Below are 21,538 nucleotides of genomic sequence, written 5' to 3' on the forward strand. Positions count from 1 at the left end.
TTCAATTCCCAGCAACCACATGGTGGCTCACAACCACCCGCAAGTAGATCTGGTGCCCTCTTCTGGCCTGCAAAGACACATGCAGGCAGAACACTGTATACATAATAAATAAAATAAATCTAAAAAAAAAAAAAAACACAAACAAAATACAGTAGAGCACAGGATGGACTTCAGTCCTCACCTGGCCTGCTAGTCAGAATCATTGCAGTATAAACCTGTTCCACCATCCACAGAAACCCAGCCTAATCCCCGAGAGTTCCTACACTGACCCAGATGTGTAGGAGCAGTGTGGGAGGAAGTGGTAAAATGTTCTTTTCAGAATCCCCCCTCAACAGCCAGAGGGGTTCGGGGGCAGTGGCAGGTGGAGGGAGCGGCTTCCTCCTGAGACGCTCCATTGCCTTTACAAGGGTTTCCTCAAGGACACCTGGAGAAGGCAGCTTTCTTGGCAGGAAGCAATTAGGACAGAGAAGGCGGCTGACCTACCTGCCTCAGGGTAACCATGAACCAGAGGAGGTGGCTCAGAAGCCTGACTCAGAGAACCCTAAGTTGCCGTTCCCACTAGAAGCCACACTACAGGTCGGGAAGTCTGATCCCCTGCCTGCCTGGGGATGCAAAGGTCCTGGGCTGCCTTTTTGTCAAATCCCTCAGTCTCTCACCAGGCAGGTGGATGCACCTCCTACTTCCAATCTTGCTTCCAATCAAGCCAGGGTGACCTTTTAAAAGCACCCTTCCTATCATGTTGTCTTTTCAGGGGCCCTTCCCCCGAATTATGATCTGTTACTTAAATATCCCTCAAGGCTCTGTGTGATCTGGCACCAGCTGACCTCAGAAGCCTTGATCTTAAGTTCACATTTTCCTCCTGCACCTTGTGCTGGAGCCACCCTGGATCCCTTCCCTAGGGTCTCTTAGGCCTACGTAGTCCCATAAGCCATTGCTCCTTTCTGGGCAACTGGTTCCCCTCAATCTTTGTGAAGCCTTGCGATCCTCCACCAACAGCCCTTCATGTTTACACAGTCCATCCCAGTCAGCAGACCTTCCTGTGTGGTTCCCAGGTTGCCAGGCCAAACACATTTAAGTCTCTCTAATGGTCTGGATATGAAGTAGGGACCTAGCTGGAGAAAGTAGGTCACTAGGGGGTGGGTCCTTGTGAGTACAGTGTCCCTAATCACCTTCCCTGCCCCTCTGGTCCACGTGAGGAGTGTCCCACTCCCAGGACACTCTGCCTCTTCGTGGAATCAGAAACAACAGGTGTTTGTTCCAGTTTTGCTAGACTGAACCATCCAAAACTACAAACCAGAGTCAAATCTTAAGTCCTTTAACTTGTTTCCGATGGGTGATTGGTCACAGCTACACAAAAGTGACAAATGCGATCTGCTCGCCTCAAAAGACAGAAATGAAGGCTGAGAGAGTCGCTGTTCTACCTGGGGCCCGATCTCAGATGTGTTGACATCAAGGCCACCGATTAGTGAGCTTTCTCAGCTATGGGAGTAAGCCCAAACCAGAATGTGAAAGGGGCTGGCAAGCTGAGGGTCTTACCTGGTGGAGATAGTAAGAGGTAAAAGAGACAAGCAGATCGATGGTTACATGAAGACATGGTACATGCCACAGCTCTCACTAAATACCAGCCAATGGTGCCGGGCCTGCTGGGGCAGGATGCCCAGGGGAGCCGCTCAGGTATGTGGATGTCCTGGGACCTAGAGGGTCTGTTCACAGTTTATCATCTGAAGAGGTGCTGGACCCCAAGAGAAAGGGACAGCTGGAATGTAGGAAGACAAAGCCAGGGAATCCCTACAGCCAGCTCTCAGAGAGGACTGTGCAAGCCAGGAGGCAAGCTAGAAGTCCAGAGGATCAAAAGAACAGTTGAGGATCAGTTCTCTAACCCTTCACACAGGGTCTGGGCTAAGCTCTGAAAGGGACTGATCATAAGTCAGGGCAGGTCCTTTGATGACGAGGAACAGACACCTTAGTCTGTAAGGAGTAAGGAGGCTTGGGCTAGGCAGGGCTTCTGTTTACAGGTGAATGAAAGTACGGAGCAGGGAGCATGCACCCCTACAGTCTCAGTACTCAAGAGACTGAGGCAGAGGACTGTCTTGAGTTTGAGGCCAGCATTGGCTACATAGTGAGTTTAAACTCTGTCTAAAAACAAAGAGAAAATAAACGAGCAAAAACACAAGCTAAAGGAGCTTAAGCAAACATGGCTTTTGGGCTCACATAATTAGAAGCTCAGGTCCCACTGGGTCTGGAAGCTCAGAATCGCACCTTTTCCCACCACCTGCTCTCCCTACCCTCTCCTTCGCCCTCCCCATCTCTCCAACTTCACTGACCTAGACAGGCTTCTCTGTATTCTTTCACTTGCTCACATAGTTTCCCAGGTAAGACCCCAAATGGGATAGCCTAGCATGGTGTCACGTGGTTAATCCGAGCAGTCGCAAGGCAGAGGCAGGAGGATGTCTGTGAGTTTGAGGCCAGCCTAGTGTACATAGGAAGTTCCAGGACAGCCAGGACTACATAGGCAGATGCTATATCAAAAACAAACAAACAAAACCCAACAATAACAAAAAACAAAGGACAAAACCCAAGGGAATTAAAAAAACAAGTCTCCCGGCGTCCAGGTGACTGCCCAGAAGGGGCAGCACAATCATTCCTCTATCAGTCAGTAAGTGCAGGGAAATGGTGGAGCCAGTCTCAGAACACCCTGCTCCCTGAGTATTGGAGAGACACAGCTTGTTAGAAAAGGCTGAGGAAAGTGATCACATAAAGCAAAACCAACGGCCACCAACTTTCTTCTCTGGGGCATTTATTGAACTGCAGGAAGAACTCCATGGAAAACTGAGCTAACCTATTTTCGGGACCCCAGCTCTGCTTCAGGGAGTTATTTATTATCCACTTCTCAACCAAACCCTGCTTATTCAACCTTTACGTGGAAATCTGGAAATAGCCACGGTAGCCAGGCCTTATGAAATCGTTATGACCAGAGGCAGCTCCCTGTCAGGGCAACAGGTTTCTCTCATGGGATCCTCTGTGTCCATCTTTGCCTACATCCACCCACAGAGACTTCCCTGCCCACATGCCCTCTGTTTTTTTTTTTTTTTTTGAGACGGGTTTTTCTGTGTAGTTTTGGTGCCTGTCCTGGAACTCACACTGTAGCCCAGGCTGGCCTCAAACTCACAGAGATTCACCTGGCTCTGCCTCCCGAGTGCTGGGATTAAAGGCATGCGCCACCACTGCCTAGCGCCCTCTGTTTTAGATGGAGTATAACACTGTGTGGAGGTTCATCCAGGCCTTTTGGGAGATGGTTACACTTCACCCTCGGTCATGCCTGAGATTGACCACACAACTCCCTATTCTAAAGAAAGAGAAATTTGACTGGCCCAGGTTATCTTTTCAAGACAAATTACTGGGGATGGATTACTTTTATGTAAATAAAACATTCATTCCCGTTCATTCCAGTCTGGAAAAGGATACCTCGAACCTACTTCCCCCAATTTATTTTTATGTTTATTTTTTAATCTCCCTTCTCTTCTCACCCAAATCTATGTTACTGCTCTTCCAGAGGAGATCTCTCTATTCACTCCAGCTAGAAGGCAACACCCAAAATGATCTCATCCAAGGCCAGCCTACTGAACCACTGAGCTCACTGGGGTTACATACAGGTGTGTGGGTGATGGTTATTGCAGGAATCTGGGCAACTCGGGAAAACTGCAACATTGGAGTTTCCAGTGCAGCTTGCAGGCAGCTAACATCACCAAAGATGCTCTCTTCTCCCCATTCTTTGCTGTTTATATCATTGGGAGGGGACCCCAAGTCTGTACATTTCCTGGACTTCCTGAGCCTTGCAAGTTTCTCCGAACCTCCCAGGAGGGACTGTTTCAACAGGAGGAAATAGCTATGGAACAAAGTTTACTTGGTTCCCACCAAGACAGGGTGGAGGCTGAACAAAGCTGCACTCTTTCCCAGGTCCCAGGCAAAGGCCCCCCCTCCCCGCCCCCCTCCCCCCCCACCCCCCCCCCCCCACCCCCCCGTTAGGCCAGTGTTTTTCAGGCGTATCCTATCGACCTCTGAGTGGTGACTGTGCCTTGGGACAGATAGTACAGGGCTCTTCACCAATGTGGACAGCACCCTGAAAATTCTAAAATGCTAGGCTATAATTCTTTGGGTCCCAGACCCCATTCCTCTCTTCCCTTCTTCCAGCCACCTCACAACCCTAATGTCCCCGAGTTCCGCACCTGGAAATGAACGCCCTCTGCTGGCAGACAAGGTAGCAGACATGAACCGGGTCAGAGTCCCTTGGAATCTCTCTTGACTGCGTCGCCCACTAGGCGAGCATAACATCGCCTTGGATTCAAGAGCCCCTTTGCCTGTGTGTGGAAGACCTGGGTCCCACACTTGGCCCCACCTGTAATGAGGACCCTGTTCGTAAACGGAGCTGTCCATTCACCACTTCTCTGGGTCCAAGGGTGTCCCGGGATTTGAGAAAAGGCGGCTGATTGTACAGAGTCCCAGGATGCTGGCAACAAGGGGCAAGCAGCCTGTTAGTTAGGAAGAGTGTTTACCTACTTATTTCCTGGGAATCACCGTATTAGTGGGGAAGTTGTTAGACTTCCTTCTTTCTTGGTGCCCTTGAACTTCATCCCTACAATCTTGAATCCGCAGCACCCTACAAGCCCGGCTCCAGCCGGCCTGATCCAGAAAGCAGGCATCACCTGCCCCCCCCCCCCCCCCCCCGCGCGCCCCGTTTGTTTCAGACTTGGGTCGGTCGGGGAACCAGAGCTCAGCCGTCCCCTAAACGCCAGCGGCCGTTTGAACCTGCTTGTCCCCCACCCCCGGCGGGCGGGGCGGGCTCACTCGCACTCCCTCCCGGCCCTGCCCGCCTGCTTCTCCCGCCCGGGACGCGCCTCCCTCCCGCAACCCAGTCCTGAGAGCCCCGCGTCTCCGCTGCCTCCTGCTCCCGCCTGGCCGGATCGGATCCGAGCCCGAGCATGGAACCCGGACAGCCTCGGGAGGCCCGTGAACCCGGGCCAGGGGCAGAGACCGCCGCGGCGCCGCGCTGGGAGGATGCCAAGACTTTCTATGACAATCTCTCTCCCAAGAAGAAACCCAAATCGGTAAAAAAGCAGGGTTTGGGTTTGGGGGACACTGGACGGGCCACTTCCAGGGAGGGGTTCAAGCCCTCTGAAAAGGGACTCGTGGAGCCCCTCCCGGAGGGGACACAGCTCCTCCGCCCCAGAATGTGCCCGGCAGTTGGCTCAGGCTCCAGTTTATTTTGGGAGCTCTGCTCTGGTGGCAGTGGTTTTTTTCCCCCCATCCCGGGCTCAGGTTCCACGCCAAGATCCCCCTCCCCCATGCGGTCATCAGGGGCCTATCCCCTCCCGGAGCTGGCAGCCCCGGACGCAAGGACCGCACTTGTTGGCAGAGCTGGTCAGCAACCCGGGCAGCAGCGCCCTGGGCTCAGTAACTCGACTCTGGAAACCCTGCTGCTGGCTTTGCTCTCAGGTCCCCTGCGTCAGCGCGGCCAGCTCGGCTTCCCAAGTCAAACCTCGGCGCTTGGGCTCTAATTGGAGACCCAGGCCCTAGGGAACCAGAAGGGTCGCTCTCCCAGCATCTTAAAGAAACTGCTGCTCGCTCCAGGCTCAGGGCTTCGCTCCCAACGCTGGGCTTTGCACCCTAGACAATGCCCGTGACTCGCGGCGGGCATTAACATACAGGAATCACAGCGGTGGCATCAGCCCTTTGCAGCTTCACACGGAGGCAAGAATTCCTCTTCCTCTATTGGACAAGTTCATGGTACCTTGGCCTTGTTCATGCCACCACCTTAGACCTAGTAGCTTGGGCCAGGGATTGAGAAAAGAAGCTGGCCCAGAGGCATCACACAAGGACCTCCATTCTGACCTTAAAGCATCCCACTCTTCACTCTAGTGACTTTACCGGGGCGGTCACTCCATCCACTGTCCTTCCACCCACTGTCCCCTCTAGGCCTTCACTCATCCTGGTGACTGAGATATTAAGCTGCGCCCTGCCTGTCTTCAGGAGTTGGCAGCGTGCCCACAGAGGCTGTAGAGATGGTGGATGTTCAGACAAAAGACCCCACATGGTACTGTGGGAGCATAGAGGAGGGGACGAGTGCCGCCAGGAAGGCTTTGGGGAAACGGCATTTGAACTGGTCTTAAAGCTTCAGTGGGTGTGGCCTCTGGGCAGAGGGGGAAAGAATGGTTGAAAAGCACGGAGCTGTCTTTGAAGCTGAGGACTTTGTTCAGAATCCATACGGAGTGGAAAATGCAAGGTTGTTGAGAGAAGGACCCACAAAGGCTCCCAGCCCAGGGGCAGCCCTGCAGAGTACCTTGACCTTGTTTAGTAGGGTCGAGGCTTTCTTCCTGGGTTCTGTGGAGACTCAAGTCTCAGGCAGTCTTCAGAGCCGTGAATCCAATTTATTTTCTTTCTTCTAAAAAACAAAACAAAACACTCTAAATAACTGGGGAAAAAAAAGCAGCTCTTCCCATTTTCAGGTATTTAGTGGTGCGAATCGGGACTGTGCAGAAACATAAAAATAAATTGGCTGGATCCTGAAGCTTAAGTCTGTGGTAGCGTCCTAACTCTTGCTTTCAAATGTATTGTTATCCAAACTGTTGTGTTCATTGGTTAGCTTTGTAACCAATACATTCATGTAGATAGGTTGGTAGGTAGGGAGATATCAAATCTGAATTGTAAAATAGACTTAAAGCAATTATATAGTTGGCCAACATTACATATTGGGGTTCTGCCGAAGAATTCATTTGACTAAAAGGTCAACCTGCCTTTTAAAAATATGAAAATCATAATGGAACTGCTGTAGGATCTTTTTTATTTTTTTAAGCAGGGATTAACTTGGTTCCACTTTGATTTTATAAAGATGACACTGGGCTGTTTATCAGGTGGATTGGAAAGGTTGGGTCTGGCCGCCGTCATGCCAGTGAGATAGCAAAGCTTGACTAATGTCCTGGCCTGAGGGACAGGGAGGAGACAAATGCTGGAAAGCAGGAGTGAATCTTCAGTGTTCAAAAATCCATTTCCTTCCCAAGTGTCAGAGAACCAGCTATGGTCAGTCACAGCCCCTTCATCAGCCCTTGAGCCCTTGTCTGATTAGGTGATGCTCCCAGCTCCTGTTCCTTCCTGTCATAGCCCTCTTCCCACAGGCTATTTTGGGGGTTGCAAGCCTCATGGGCCCCACTGGGGCCTGGCCTGGGCTCATTTCAATTCCCAGGAGTTAGAGTAAAATATTTAACCTAGCCAAGGCCATCAGCGGCCCTCACCCAGAGCTATCCTGTCCTCCTCTCTCCCAGCATCCCTCCTATGGCCTTCCAGAAATAGCAGTTTATTTGGCTATATTCCTATCTTGACTGCAATAGACAGATTGCTGGTCTAAGTGGGAGCTCCCTGGGCAGGCCAGTGGCATTGGGAGACCCTCTGTTAATTCTTCACCTTCACCCCAAAGCCACAGCGATCAGTCTGAGTCTCAGAGAACTGACAAGACCATGGCTCCCTGCAGCTCAGTAGTCTCAGGCTGAGCTCCTAGGCTGTTCTGACCCAGTTCCTAGCCTGGAGTGGACGTTGTGATTTTGGTGCACATCACAACATATGATTTGTGCATTAAGAGACCTGGTCAGGCACAAGAAGGTCAGTCTACAAGGGCTCAGCTTCTCCAGGCTCTGGATAAACCCCGTCACTCGTTCCTTCAGACCCTCTTGGAGGCTGGACAATCTATAGGTGTTTGGGTTCCCTCACCTCACTTGTATCACGGTGACTTGAGTAGGAGGCAGGGGCCTGTCCTGGGGACCATTCTTCAGGGGAAGAGTACCCCATCATGAAGCATCTCAGGATGAGGACACAACGCTTCTCATCATTTCTCCCAAATATGGAAAGTGAAGCTGGGTTGTGTCCAGGGAAGCTATTGAAGGAAGAAAAGGCAGCATTTTCTGGGAGACTCATACCAGGGAGGCTGTTATGTGGACAGAGCCCAAACTAGAGGCTCGAGACTTGAGAGCCCATCTTGACTTTTTGGTGTGACCTAAAGTAAGAACCCTGACCCTCTCTAGCCCCATTTCCTCATCCGTGAGAGGAAAGTAGATACTCCTGGGGCAATCAAGACATTTTTCTTGCAATGACCTGGGGTAGGATCTGAGGCAGTTTGGGTAATTCAGCTAACGGAGCCCGAAGGCCCAGCAATCTGGTGGGAACTATGGGACCGAAAGTGCAGAACAAGGCTTTGACTGACTGCATGGGCTAAAGCCAGATTCAGGGCTGCCTGAAGAGGATGGAAGGCTGTGGGCTCTCTATCTTTGTGTGAATGATGACTCTGTCTCTAAAGCTCCCAAGTGCTGACGAGGTTGAGAAATTCCCAATGGACATATGGACACACAGGTGGCCAGAAACTGACAAAATTGGGTTGAATGCCAGAGGAGGGGTGCCTTAGCCACTCTTGTCTTCCATGGGCCCCACTGGCCACCTACACCATCTTGGTTAAAGTTAAAAGCTGAATACAAGCTGTGGTCAGCTAAACAGCTTTGCGGGAACCTTTGGGTTTTCCATTCCTATTTAGAGGCTCTGAGGTTTCACTGGCCATTATCCACAGGAAATGCTTAAATTCATTAAAATTAAGTGAATTTAGGGACCGAGGAGATGGCTCAGTTGGTAAGCCTGGCACACAAGCACAAGGAACCTGAGTTTGGGTCTCCAGCAGCAACATCAAAGCCATGTGTGATGGTGTGCAGCGGGTGGAGATATCTATCTGGAGCTCAGGGCTCACTGGCCAGTAAGTGTGCTCCAGGCTTAGGGAGAGGCCCGGTCACAAATAATAGAGGACAGTAATAGAGGAAGACGCTGCCATCCACTTCTGGGCTCCGCACACGAATATCACTCATACATATACACATTTGTTTTTTAAAGCACGTGAAGTTAGATTTCAAATCTTAGCATCACCTGTCACATTTGAACTTACTGCACAATCACCCAGCACAGTTTATAGAGCATTTCCATAAAGTCCCAGCTTCTAGAGCTGCCCATGTCGCAGAGAAGTGGTGTCCATACATTCCCTGCACGCCCACATTCTTGAGTTTCTCCAGCTGCTGTCCATGGTGGCATGATCCTCTCCCCATCTTCTAAAGGATGCCATGGATCTCTTGCACAGAGAATGGTCAGAAGCTCCTTGGGGACAGAGATCAAACCTATCTTGCTTCCTAACATGCCCCCAGCTTAGCATCACGCAATGCTGCCAATCAGTTGGAGTCTAGCTGTGGGTTAAATAAATCATCCAGAAGATTATCATGAACAAGCCAGGGTGTTAGGTCCACTTACTTCTAAGTCTTGGCTTCAATTTGAGCCTCTCTCCTCATCTGTAAAGGATCACAACCCTAGGACTGTCACAGAGAAGTGGTATCCATGACCTCCCTGAACACCGGTATTCTGATCTTCCCCAGAAATCAGGCAGGGTCCAGCTGCTGTCCATGGTGGCATATTCCTCACCCCATCCTATCCAAGTCTTCGTCCATTCAGGTTACTGCAGCAACGTGCCACAAACTAATGACTTACATTGTAAACAACAGAAAGTTCTTTCTTCCAGTTTGGGAGGCTGGGTGTCCAAAAATAAGGAACCAGAAGACTGGGGTCCTTTTTCTTATTCAAAGATGTCAACTTCTAGCTAAGTCCTCGTGCGTTCAAGGCAAACTCTTGTGACTTTTTTTTCTAAGAGAAGCCCTAACCACTCCCAAAGGCTCTATCCCTTACTATGATCACATTCAGGATTACAGTTCAACATGAGATTTGGGGGGATACATTCATTTGGGAAGGAGTGCCAGGACCCTCTTGTGAGGAGGCCCTTTGAAGTCCAGCTCCTACCTATCCTTCCGGTCTCGTCTACACCCTCCCCTGCCCTGGTCTCTGCTCACTTTTGTGAAGGCTTTGAGCTTGTGCTCACCAATTCTTGTGGCCTCTTCCTTCAAGGTCTTCCTCAAAGGCCTCCTCTCCCCTCATGACTTCCCTTAAAGCCAGTCACTGAGACCTTGCTTCCACCTCCTGTCCCATACCTTGGCCTCTTTGTTCTGTTCTCTTGTCTTCTCCCCATGCCCTGATGAGCTCTGAGGGCAGGAGCCCTGTCTTCCTCCCAGAACCCTTCCTCTGCAGACTCCATAGAGGAACCAACCGCAATGGAGAGCCAGAGCGAGGACATGTGTTAACTAGACAGAGGCTGTGGGAGATGCCACAGTGAACAAAGGGAACATTGTGTTCAGGGTCAGAGGAGAAGGGGAGGTGTGTAAAGACACGAGCAAGGTGAGACTGAGCAAAGATGAGGAGGGGAAGCGGAGAGAAGAAAGGAAGCAGAGGTCTGTGGCAAAGGACTTCTTGCTCTGTAGGAAAGGCTGTCTGCTTGACTCCGTACCATGGACGAGGTCGACTGGGATCAAGTCTGCACTTTAGACAGACCCTCTGACAATGTGGAGAGGGTAGCCTGGGCTATGTGATGGTGGCCTGGGCTGTGGAAGAGAAGGAAAAGTGGGTGAATTCCAAGTATGGTTGGCTTGGACACTTAATCGATGCAGAAGGGCGTGGGGAAAGGGCGGGGACAGGGGAGTGAAGGTTTACTTCCTGGTTTCCGCTGTCTGTTCACGAAGTGGTAATCTGGATAAGTAGATGGTGGTGCTGAGCACAGATGAGGAAAGGGGAGAGGTTGGGTTTTGGGGAGAGGGTGGGAAATTCAGCCTCGGACACAGTAAGTTGGAGTGTCTGTTGGTCTGTTGGTTGACTGGGGCAGTTTATATGTGAGTCTGCAGCTCAGGAAGCAGATCCAGGCTACAGATTAAAAAAAAAATCTTATATAATTACTGTGTTTCTGGGCTCTAATTTCTTCCTGAGGGCATGCAGCTCTTCTTTCATAATGGAAACCATTGGGGAGTCATCTCAATGTGGCCACACTTTGGCTGTATACATTGTACTCATTTTTCTGTGGTGTCCAGATGGCCAACAATATTGCAACTCCCCGAGGGCATGCCCCTCCTTCCCACCACACTCCTAAATAAGGAGCCGGTCCCCGGCAGGATCCAGCCCAGAGTCGCCTCTGCCCAAGGCTGACTTTCTTTGGAGCAGAGCCTTGGCCTTCTTCTCCACATCCCTGGGTCCAGGAAGGGCTTGCCCGCGTGCACCTGCCTCGAGGTGAGTCTGAGCAATGGCCTGTCCTACTGTTCCTCTTGTAGCCAAAGCCTCAGAACGCAGTCACCATCGCTGTGTCCTCCAGAGCCTTGTTCCGCATGGACGAGGAGCAGAGGATTTACACGGAGCAGGGTGTGGAGGAGTATGTACGTTACCAGCTGGAGCATGAGAATGAGCCCTTCAGCCCTGGACCAGCCTTCCCCTTTGTGAAGGTGAGGGGGCAGTTCTTTAAGCAGCCCACACGATGCCTTTTTAAGAAGCTCTGCCTGGAAGAGGCAAACCCCACAGCCAGCAGACTGAGACTTGGTGGGAAGAAGAGGCCACTGATGGAGTGCCCTAGAATGGGTAACCAGTTTGAACATAGATCACTCGTTTATCCACCTTTAATGGCGTGCCTCTGAGTAGTGAACAACCCACACAATGGTGGGAAATGGCGTTAGAGGGTGGTGGTGTGCACAGATCTCGTTCCAAATCAAGGCTGCCCCTGGCCTCCCCTCTTCTTTCTCACTGGATCCCTGGCCACCAACTCGACTCATCAATCCCTGGGACTCTGAACTGGAGTTTGCTCTCTCCCTTCCAGGCCCTGGAGGCCGTGAACAAGCGGCTTCGGGAGCTGTATCCCGATAGTGAGGATGTTTTTGACATTGTCCTCATGACTAACAATCATGCTCAAGTGGGAGTCCGTCTCATCAACAGTATCAACCACTATGGTAAGTAAGCGTGAGGGGGATGGCTGCGGGATGCCCTGACCACACACGCCCCCTGGGGGAAGGCCACACCTCTGCAGGGTCAGGCTGGGTCAGGCGCTACAGACTGCCATCCTACACCCAGTGATGTTCTACTAATCTGGCACTGTATTGCACTTTTAACCTGGTCTTTTAAAACAAATAAGGCTGGGGTTGTAGTCCAACTGGTAGAGTGCTTACCTAGTAAGAAGAAAGTCCTGGGCTCAATCTCCAACATTGCATTAAAAACTAGGTATGGTAATGCATGCCATGCATCTAATACCTTCACTCGGGAGATGAGGACAGGAAGACCAGGAATTCAAAGTCTTCCTCGGCAACATAGTGAGTTCAAGGCCAGCCTGAGATACACAAGACCCTGTTTTCAAGCAAACAGACAGACAGACAGACAAAGAGCTGGGGGTGTGGCTTAATTGGTAGAGTGTTTGACCGGCATACATGAAGCCCTTCGTTAGATCCCCAGCACCACATTAAAAAAACAAGTCGGTTGGTGGTGGTGCATGCCTTTAATCTCAGCACTTGGGAGGTAGAGGCGGGAGGATCTCAATGGGTTCGAGGCCAGCCTGGTCTACAAAGCAAGTTCCAAGACAGCCAGAACTGTTACACAGAGAAATCCTGTATCAAAAACAAAACAAACAAACAAACAAACAAAAAACCAAGAAGGCATGGTAGCATACGAACCCACAATCCAGCAGCTGTGATCAGTAGCACATTTCCAGATACATAGTAAGTTTAAGGCCAGCCTAGGCTGCATGTGAACCTGTCTCCAAAAAAAAAAAAAATTAAAAATAATAACAAGACTGTAATGCTGTGTATGGTGGCACATACCTTTAATCCCAGCTCTTGGGAGGCAGAGGTAGGTTGATCTCTGAGTTCAAAGCCGGCCTGTACTACGAGTGAGTTCCAGGACAGCCAGAGCTACACAGAGAAAAACCTAGTCTAGACAAACACCAACAAAAACCTGTAAAAATAAAACAAACAAAACTGGTTTTAAATGCTGCCAGTCTACAGGTCATTTGTCCGTGGCCCATTTCTGGCCACTCATGGTTAATCAACATAACTGGCTCATAAAATCCCTGGATATTTAATAGCTGACTCTTGCAAGCTGGCACAAGTCAGCTGCAGCCCACGCTAGACAGGCCTCAGTCCCTGTTTAACAGGGAAAGGAGTTTACTTTCTCTGTGCCTCAGTTTCTCTAACTGTAGGAGACTAGCAAGCCTCATGAGGCTGATGGGAGAATCAGGGGCTGTTCAGAGTGAAAGAGTCCAGTTATGATTGAAAGTTCTAAGTCTCTTGGGGCAAGCTTCCAGTGAAGGGAACCATTGGCAGTTCCAGACTGACTCAGAACCACAGAGCAGGAAGGAAAATTGGACCCAGAAAGGCCAGAATCCAAGTCTTGGCAATCTCTCTTGGGTTTGTATTCTCTCTGGGCCAAAAGGGTCCTTGTGCTTCTTTAGAAAGCCTTTTCCTTGTTTTCATCTGTAACTACAGTTCCAGGAAATCCGAATGCTTCCAGGTCCCTTCCGGCCTCCACAGGCACCAGGCATGCACACGGAGCATAGGCACACGTGCAGGCAAAACACCCAAACACATCATAATCATTAAAAAGGAGAAACCGGGGGCTGGAGAGATGGCTCCATGGTTAAGAGCACTGACTGCTCTTCCAGAGGACCCGGGTTCAATTCCCAGCACCCACATGGCAGCTCACAACTATCTGTAACTCCAGTTCCGGGGAGACCCAACACCTTCACACAGACGTACGTGCAGACAAAACACCAATGTACATAAAATAAAAATAAATAAATCATAAAAAAGAAAAAAAAAACCACCAACACCAACCCATCTATCTTTCTAGCTTTATAAGATCTTGTTTCAAACAGCCAACAACACAGTTTGGTGTGTCTTTTATTTTAATTTACTTAATTTTGATACAGGACCTTACTATGTAGTCCAGGCTAGCCTCAGACTTAAAAGCCTCTTACCTTAACCTTCCCAGCATTTCATTTTCAGGCATTGTAGACACATGCTACCATTTACCTTTTTTTTTTTTTTTCTTTTGAGACAGGATATCTCTATTTAACTCTAGCTGTCCTAGAACTTGCAGAGCTCTGCCTGTCTCTGCCTCCTGAGTTCTGGGATTAAAAACATGTGCCGCCAGGTGGTGGTGGCGCACACCTTTAATCCCAGCACTCAGGAGGCAGAGCCAGGCGGATCTCTGTGAGTTTGAGGCCAGCCTGGTCTTCAAAGCGAGTTCCAGGAAAGGCGCAAAGCTACACAGAGAAACCCTGTCTTGAAAAATCAAAAAAAAAAAAAAACAAAAAAACAAAAAAAAAAACAAAAAAAAAACATGTGCTACCTGGCTTCACTACCTTTGCTAAAATTTTTTTTAAAAAACTTGCATGCATATGTATGTGTCTGTGTGTGTCTGTGAGTGAATGCCACACCCCCTGTGTGAGGATGCCTTTGAAGGTGAGAAGAGGCATCAGATTCCTTGGAACTGGAGTTACAGACAGTTGTGAGCTGCCACTCGGGTGCTGGGAACTGAACTCGGGTCTTCTGGGAGAACAGCCAGTGTTATTGACCGCTGAGCCATCTCTCCAGCTCCTGTTCACTACTTTAAAATGTATTTGTTTATTTATTCCTTATTTATTTGGGGTGCTAGGGAATGAAAGCAGGGCCTCTGTAGGCTGTGTGTGGTCAATCTTAGTCCCCAGTCGGCATTTTATAACACTAATTTCAAATTCCTGCGTGGGAGGTTGATGGTAACAGTATTTAACCACAGGTGCTGAGAGATCAGAATAGGCAGCACTCCGTGCTTGAGTAGAGCCCTGGGGACCTCTGTGGGGTCAAGCCCCTTGCCTGTTGTGGACGGTGAGGAGGACAACAGTCCTGTATACGGGGCTTGGGTAGTGGCTGAGGGTAGCAGCCACTTGTCAGCCAGCCAACTATTTACATACAGCTTTTGCAGCCAGGGAAGCAAGCTACACAGTTTGGACTCTGATTGGGTCAGCTGAGTCCAGAGTCTGCCCCTATCCAATCAGCTGTGACCCGGAAGACAGGGTCTCTGGTCTGTCTTTTGAGGCCGCTGACTAGGAGGGAATGTTGTGAACCAGGGGCTTTCTCCAGATGTGTGATCATTTCGTGTCCTTGACGAAAGATGCAGGGGAAATGCTAGGCTGAAACCGAGGGACACTCTGTGGCCCCACCGCTCAGATCCAAGATGGCTCGCACAAGGCACTGAGAAACTATTCTGAGGCCTGAAGTTTGACCCTGGCCTCATCTGGGGACTCTCTCCCTCCACAGACCTGTTCATTGAGCGATTCTGCATGACGGGTGGGAACAGCCCCATCTGCTACCTCAAGGCCTATCACACTAACCTCTACCTGTCAGCTGATTCGGAAAAAGTGCGAGAAGCCATTGATGCGGGTAAGTCAGAATGAGGAAGGAGACTATGGGAACACCTTCCCATACATAAAGGGGTCCCGAGTGGAGAGAAGCCTGGTCCTGCAGTGCCGGCGTTGCCAAGGTAACTGCAAGGGGAACTGTGCACACATTCCTGTGATCTGTCTTGTCAAGTGAAAACAAAGCCTACCTGAACCTCCTTCTCATCTCCCTCCCTACAGTGTGCATTCATCATCATCATCACCTAGCCTTCTGTTTCCATAGAAACTTTCCTTACAGCCCAGAAGACTAATGCTTTCTCAGATGACTCTGGGCTGATGGGAGTTCTGATTCCTGTGTGATCAGGAAGCTTCCATCCATCACCAGGCCAATGAGAAAGAGGGAACACACATATCTAGCCAAGCCTGAGTGGTCGGCTTTCAAAAATGATCATCTCCCACAGCTGGGCTGGCCAGTGCTACGGTGAGATTAGGGGACTCAGCTACAAGTCTTGATAGTGAGAAATCCATTCCCTGTGCCCCTTTCAAGGGGCAGTTTGGGGTGACAGACATGGTCTCGGGCCTCCCAACAGAAGCCCACAGAGGCAGGAAGACCGACTGCCTATTTGCCTGAGTGTATACTCAGGCTGGACACTCAGGGTCCCTCTGTCAAACACCCTCTTTCCCTTCCATGTTGGTGAAGCTTCCTTTAGCCAGGACCCAGAGAGCATGTCCCTAGACACATCACACCCTTTGTTTGGGGTTTTTGAACTAACTAACCTGTAGGTATGCGTCTGTACATCTGGAATTTGACTTCTAGTCCAGGGAGAGTGGTTAGATGGATGTCCTGCTCAGAGCAGGGGGTTCTGGGTCATCTTGGCTTTATGTTGACAGAGCCGAGACAGTATGGAACCTGATACTCAGGACCTGGTCCTACCCTGGGCATCCTTAGGCTAGTGAAGCTGCTGTAAGACCTGTCCTGTTAGCTCTTGCCAGAGCTCTGCAGAAGTCTTCCTCCGAGACCCTAGATTCCCAAGGAGCAGGGTCGAAGGGGCCTTTAGAGAGATGAAAAGTGTTGAGGAGGATTCAACTGAGTCTAACCTGGAGCCTTGGTCCCTGGTGGGCGTTCTTGCATCCCGAAGGATCCCCGGTTGCGGAAAGTCTATATACATTATCACAAGTAGTTTATACTACCTCCCAGGACCAGGCTCATTATCTCACAGTCTGAACCGATCGACTTCAGTGTACCTGGATGCTTGGTGGCTGTAGACAGGGTGTCCACACCCACCCATCCCTGCTGCAGCCTGAGAGCTCAGCCTCATGCGGACTGGAAAGAGCCTTAACTTAACCTTGGCCCAGAGAAAGGATGTAACTTGGGATCAACAGCGAGGGAGTGGCTCCACCTCCAGACACCTTCCCAGGCTGCAGCAGGTCCACAGAGGGTGAGGAGCTCCAAAAGGAACAGGGATAGGAGTCCAGTGCTCCCGGCCAAGACTTGTTTGGCTAGTCCACACCAGCATGATCTTCAGCGTTAAAGTGTTCAGACTTCTTCATGTTGGCTGGTAAATAGATCTTCAGTGTCTTCCTGCCCAGGGACACCTCCAGAGCTCTTCGCAAAGATGCTGTTAGGGAGGTAGACTTTGATGGGGACCCTCGGAGTGACCCCTCAAAGCTGTAGCTGCAGCACATTCTCACAGCCATTATCCATGGACCACCAATGTTAAAATGCTCCCAGTATGAGTCCTTGCTAGGCTTGCCTTTAGCCCTGGGGAACAAGGACAGCATGCGACACCTTCTCCTGTGCCCAGGCAGACAACACTGACCTCTCTCTGTGCAGGGATTGCAGCTGCCACCATCTTCAGCCCCAGCAGGGACATAGTTGTGTCCCAGAATCAACTTCGCGTGGCCTTCGATGGGGACGCAGTACTCTTCTCTGATGAGTCCGAGCGCATTGTCAAGGCCCACGGGCTGGACAGATTCTTCGAGCATGAGAAGGCCCATGAGAACAAACCTTTGGCACAGGTGCTCCACATTCCCAGAACCCCTGAATAAACCCCTCATTCCCCAGAACCTGGCCTGGCCTGAACTCCCACTCAGGGCCAAACCCAGGCTAAGCCCACATTCCCACCAGGTCCTCTTACCAAGACTCAAGGCACCCTCCCCTGTCTTTGGTTTTTGAGGCAGGGTTTCTCTGTGTAGATCTGCCTGCCTCTGCCTCCTGAGTTCTAAACCTCTCTCTCACTTGACCCATGGCTCTTTTCTTTCTTTTTTTTTTTTTTTTGGTTTTTCGAGACAAGGTTTCTCTGTGTAGTTTTGCGCCTTTCCTGGAACTCACTTGGTAGCCCAGGTTGGCCTCGAACTCACAGAGATCCGCCTGGCTCTGCCTCCCGAGTGCTGGGATTAAAGGTGTGCGCCACCACCGCCCGGCCCATGGCTCTTTTCAATGAGACTCCGCTCCTTCACTGGATCCCACCCCCTCACTCAAGTCCAGTCCCGCACTTCTTGGGGCCTCTAACAGCTCTCCAAGCATCTCTGAAGCCTCCCCTGCCTCCCTGCTTTGTTCCCCCAAACCCCTTTCTGAGGTCTCCACCCCCTCTTAGAAACCCCCACACCCACTCCGAGTCTTCAACCCTTCAATGAAGTCCCCATCCCTTCCTAAAAATCTGAACCAGCGCCCCCCACTCCCAATCCATGTTCTTTCCCTGTAACCCTCAGCTCCTCTCTTCAGATTCCCTTCTGAGTAAGTGCCCATCCCTCCAGAAGCCTGTTTCCTTCACTGAGAGACAAGAACGCTCACCTGCCCTCATACTTCTCAATGGCTCTCTTGGAACAGAAATGTGTCTTGGAGCTTGTTAGAAGTTCCCTATGGGTGGAGCAATGGGATTCTCCAGCCCTGTTGGGAACGCCAAATGTGTCCCAGGGCAGGACACTTTTCCCACTAAGTGGTTGATAAAGACCCAGAAGAACCCTGCTTACCCCAGGTTACCCAGCTAGGAAAGTCCCCAAGACAAGCAGCCCACTTTCCTTGTTTCCAATTGCTTTGAAAAATGAGCTACATTCTACATCATCTCGTTCTTTATTCACATGTCTGTAGTAGCTTCGTTGCTGTGGGCGCTTTCCCTGACCCCAGAGAGCCTGAGCCTAACACCCTGAGCCACATGCGTGTCTGTCCACAGGCAGGCACATATTCAGTAGTTACATACTGGCCTCTCTGGTCCCGATAGTCACAGATAGCATCCATTCTGGTTGGCAGGTGCCCATGCCATCATTACTAGCTAGTTTTAATTCCTTCTTTGCTGATGAACACCAACAACCACATTTATAGGACAGACCACTGCAGGACAGATCGCTGCAGGAGACATGGATGGATATGCCTAGCTACAGTTGCCCTGGTTATGGTTATAACATTAAGACAGACCCCAGACTACAGGGACCTACAGCCCTGTATATACACAGGAGCCCAACAGGCAGAACAAAACCACCAAAGGAGTTAGGGATTTCCCACTCCAACAGCCAATCACTGGTGCTTCAGGATGAAAGGGCAGATGTTTAGGAGAGGGGAATCTTACAATGTCTCCTTAACTCCGTAGGGTCCCCTAAAAGGCTTTCTGGAAGCCCTGGGTAGACTGCAGAAGAAATTCTACTCTAAAGGTCTGCGGCTGGAGTGCCCGATTCGTACTTACTTGGTGACCGCGCGGAGCGCAGCCAGTTCCGGGGCCCGGGCCCTCAAGACCCTGCGAAGCTGGGGCCTGGAGACAGATGAGGCCTTATTCCTAGCCGGGGCACCCAAGGGCCCCCTTCTTGAGAAGATCCGCCCACACATTTTCTTTGATGACCAGATGTTCCATGTGGCAGGGGCTCAGGAAATGGGCACAGTGGCTGCCCATGTGCCTTACGGTGTGGCCCAGACACCCCGGCGGGCTGCTGCTGCTGCTGCTGTTGCTAAGCAGACTTTAGGTTCGCAGTAGCTAAGTCACCTTGCTCCGGGCAATCCATCACACTTCCAGAACTCGTCTGGTGAACTTTCCTGGTTCCTCACTGTCCACCCTCCTGCATGCCGTCCTCTTCCCTCTGCTCAGGTACTCCAAGGAACTTAGGAAGACTGGGCCAGCATTCTCGAAGTACCTGCTAGCGAAACACTGCTGTGATCCTGGCTAGGAAAGCAGGACTCTGCAGGGTAGCTTGAATGTCATGGAGAAATTGGTGGGTAGAGAGCGGTATAGTCAGAGAAGCCATAATGCCAAAGGGCTTGGGATGAAAACTGTCACATGTAGTGCAGAGAACATTGTGTGAGAGAGGGAGGATTCGGCATCTAAAGCAGACAGACCTGGCACAGACTGCATGACTTAAGTCCCTCTTTTTCATAAGCCTCAGTTTACCCCTCTCCCTTTTAGGTGGTTTCCAAGCTTGGTTTTACAAGATTGTGACCCAAATGAATCATCCTGTGCTGGGGCTGCTAGTACCTATGGCACCTATGTAGATTACAAGATGATATTCTGTCTAGGTGAATGAATTACAAAAACAATGGCCCTTCCTCTGGCCTAAGCCTGGACATAGGCTAGATTCCAGCCCTTCGCCCCTCAGCCCATCAAATGGGAAATGCGCACAGTTCTGCACAGCAACCCTGCCTGTATCTTTCCATGTTGGGAAACTACTGCACAGGAGAGCCGGCTGCTTCCTGTGGTTTGCTAACCTGGGCCATGGACCATCAGCTGCCGGGTGGAAGGTTTGGGGAGAGAAATGAGAGGAATGTAGCCCACATGCAAATTCTCCTCTAGCCAGTAGGGGGCACTGTAGGCTCCAGCTGGAGTGGGCTTTAGTGGCTTACCAACTCTGGGTTTCCTTTGCCTTCAGTTTTTAGGGAAAGTTCAGTAGTTCTGCCTGCCAGCCTCCTCACCTCAGTCCCGGGTCTACCAGTCACCGCCACCTGCCATGCTGTAAGGAAGCTCTCCCAGCATCGAAAGAGAGCTCTAGACCCAAAATTGGAGAAAGCACAGGCCCTAAAGTGAGTGGTTGTCCAGGCTGAGTCTGAGGGCAAGCTGCTGCAGGGAGACGTGGCAAGTGTCAGGTCTGATCTGATCTAAGACGCTAAGGACGTGATGGCTTAGAGAGGAACGAGTTGAACGTGCACCAGCATGAGTCTACTGTGGGTAGGGGAAAGCCAGTCAGAGCTACCCTGGAGGTGATGAGCTGTCACTGAGGTGCTGTGCAAAGGATTCTGGGATGGGCTGAGCTCCCTGAGAGGTACCAACGATGACTCCACCTTTGCACGAATCCACACAGCCCTTTCGTCTCCACATGATGAGTGATGGTCACTTCCTCCTTTGCTAAGCAGCCCTGGCACTCAGAGGAAGGACGGAAGAGTGGATGGTTGGCCCCCCAGGAAGAAGGGGCAAGCAGACATGTATTCGTACACTGAGTCCCTGGCTCCCACGGGGATGCCAGCAATGAGGAACCCAAAGCATTATCAGAGGGCCAGGAGAGGAGCCTGGAGACTGAAGGGCAACCTGAGACTCTAACCTCTGTCCTTCTAGGCGTTTGACTCAGGATCTGAATGAGTACATGTTCTGGGCAGGGTGTCTCGGGGTAACAGGTTCAGGAAGGAAGACAAAGAAGACTCAGGAGCTCCTGGAAATGAGTTCCAGCTTGGGCTGAACGAGAAACACGGGGTTGAGCGTGCATCTGTGCCTGCAGCGTGAGGACACTGTTCCTGTCTGTGCCTGCAGCGTGAGGACACTGTTCCTGTCTGTGCCTGCAGCGTGAGGACACTGTTCCTGTCTGTGCCTGCAGCGTGAGGACACTGTTCCTGTCTGTGTCTGCAGCGTGAGGACACTGTTCCTGTCTGTGCCTGCAGCGTGAGGACACTTCCTGGAAGGCAGAGATGAACGTGAGGTAGACAAAGCTGCTTTATGGAGCCATTGGCATCGTTGCACCCAGGAGGGCAAGAAAATCACAAAGGTGATTTTGCACAGGGTCATTTTCATCATTACAGCCAGGACCCTTGTGGCCAGCGGAGGAGGCCTCAGGGTAGAACCAAGTCTGTAAGGGGCTTTCTCCACTACTGGTTCTCCACGCCTGGTCAGAGATGTTGTGTGGCCTAAGAACAGCTGCAAGGAAGTGAAGAGGGAGTGAGAGAAGAAGCTTAACCTCAGGGCACTCTCCGTCTTCACTGGATCACACAGCAGCCTTCTGCTGTGAGGCCATAGGCACCCCCTTGAAGGGTACCTGCCCAGGCTCACA

The 21,538-nt window shown here is 50.9% G+C and overlaps 1 protein-coding gene across 1 annotated transcript; it reads left to right on the forward strand.

Annotated features, from left to right (window-relative positions):
• Positions 1-4,979: 4,979 nt before the first annotated feature.
• Positions 4,980-19,281, forward strand: Nt5c1a (5'-nucleotidase, cytosolic IA). Its single transcript, XM_059256102.1, has 6 exons — positions 4,980-5,105; positions 11,220-11,387; positions 11,756-11,885; positions 15,222-15,344; positions 17,136-17,320; positions 18,889-19,281. Exons 1-6 carry the CDS (start codon positions 4,980-4,982, stop codon positions 19,264-19,266), a joined length of 1,110 nt encoding a protein of 369 aa, XP_059112085.1. The 3' UTR covers positions 19,267-19,281.
• Positions 19,282-21,538: the final 2,257 nt, after the last annotated feature.

The sequence above is a fragment of the Peromyscus eremicus genome, chromosome 2 (assembly GCF_949786415.1).
Source record: "Peromyscus eremicus chromosome 2, PerEre_H2_v1, whole genome shotgun sequence".
NCBI classification, from domain to species: Eukaryota; Metazoa; Chordata; class Mammalia; order Rodentia; family Cricetidae; genus Peromyscus; species Peromyscus eremicus.

Coding starts and splice junctions, on each gene's coding strand:
- Nt5c1a (XM_059256102.1), top strand. CDS start 4,980: ATGGAACCCGGACAGCCTCGGGAGGCCCGTGAACCCGGGCCAGGGGCA. Junction 11,388..11,755: donor CAGCCTTCCCCTTTGTGAAG/GTGAGGGGGCAG, acceptor TCTCCCTTCCAG/GCCCTGGAGGCCGTGAACAA. Junction 11,886..15,221: donor CAACAGTATCAACCACTATG/GTAAGTAAGCGT, acceptor CTCCCTCCACAG/ACCTGTTCATTGAGCGATTC.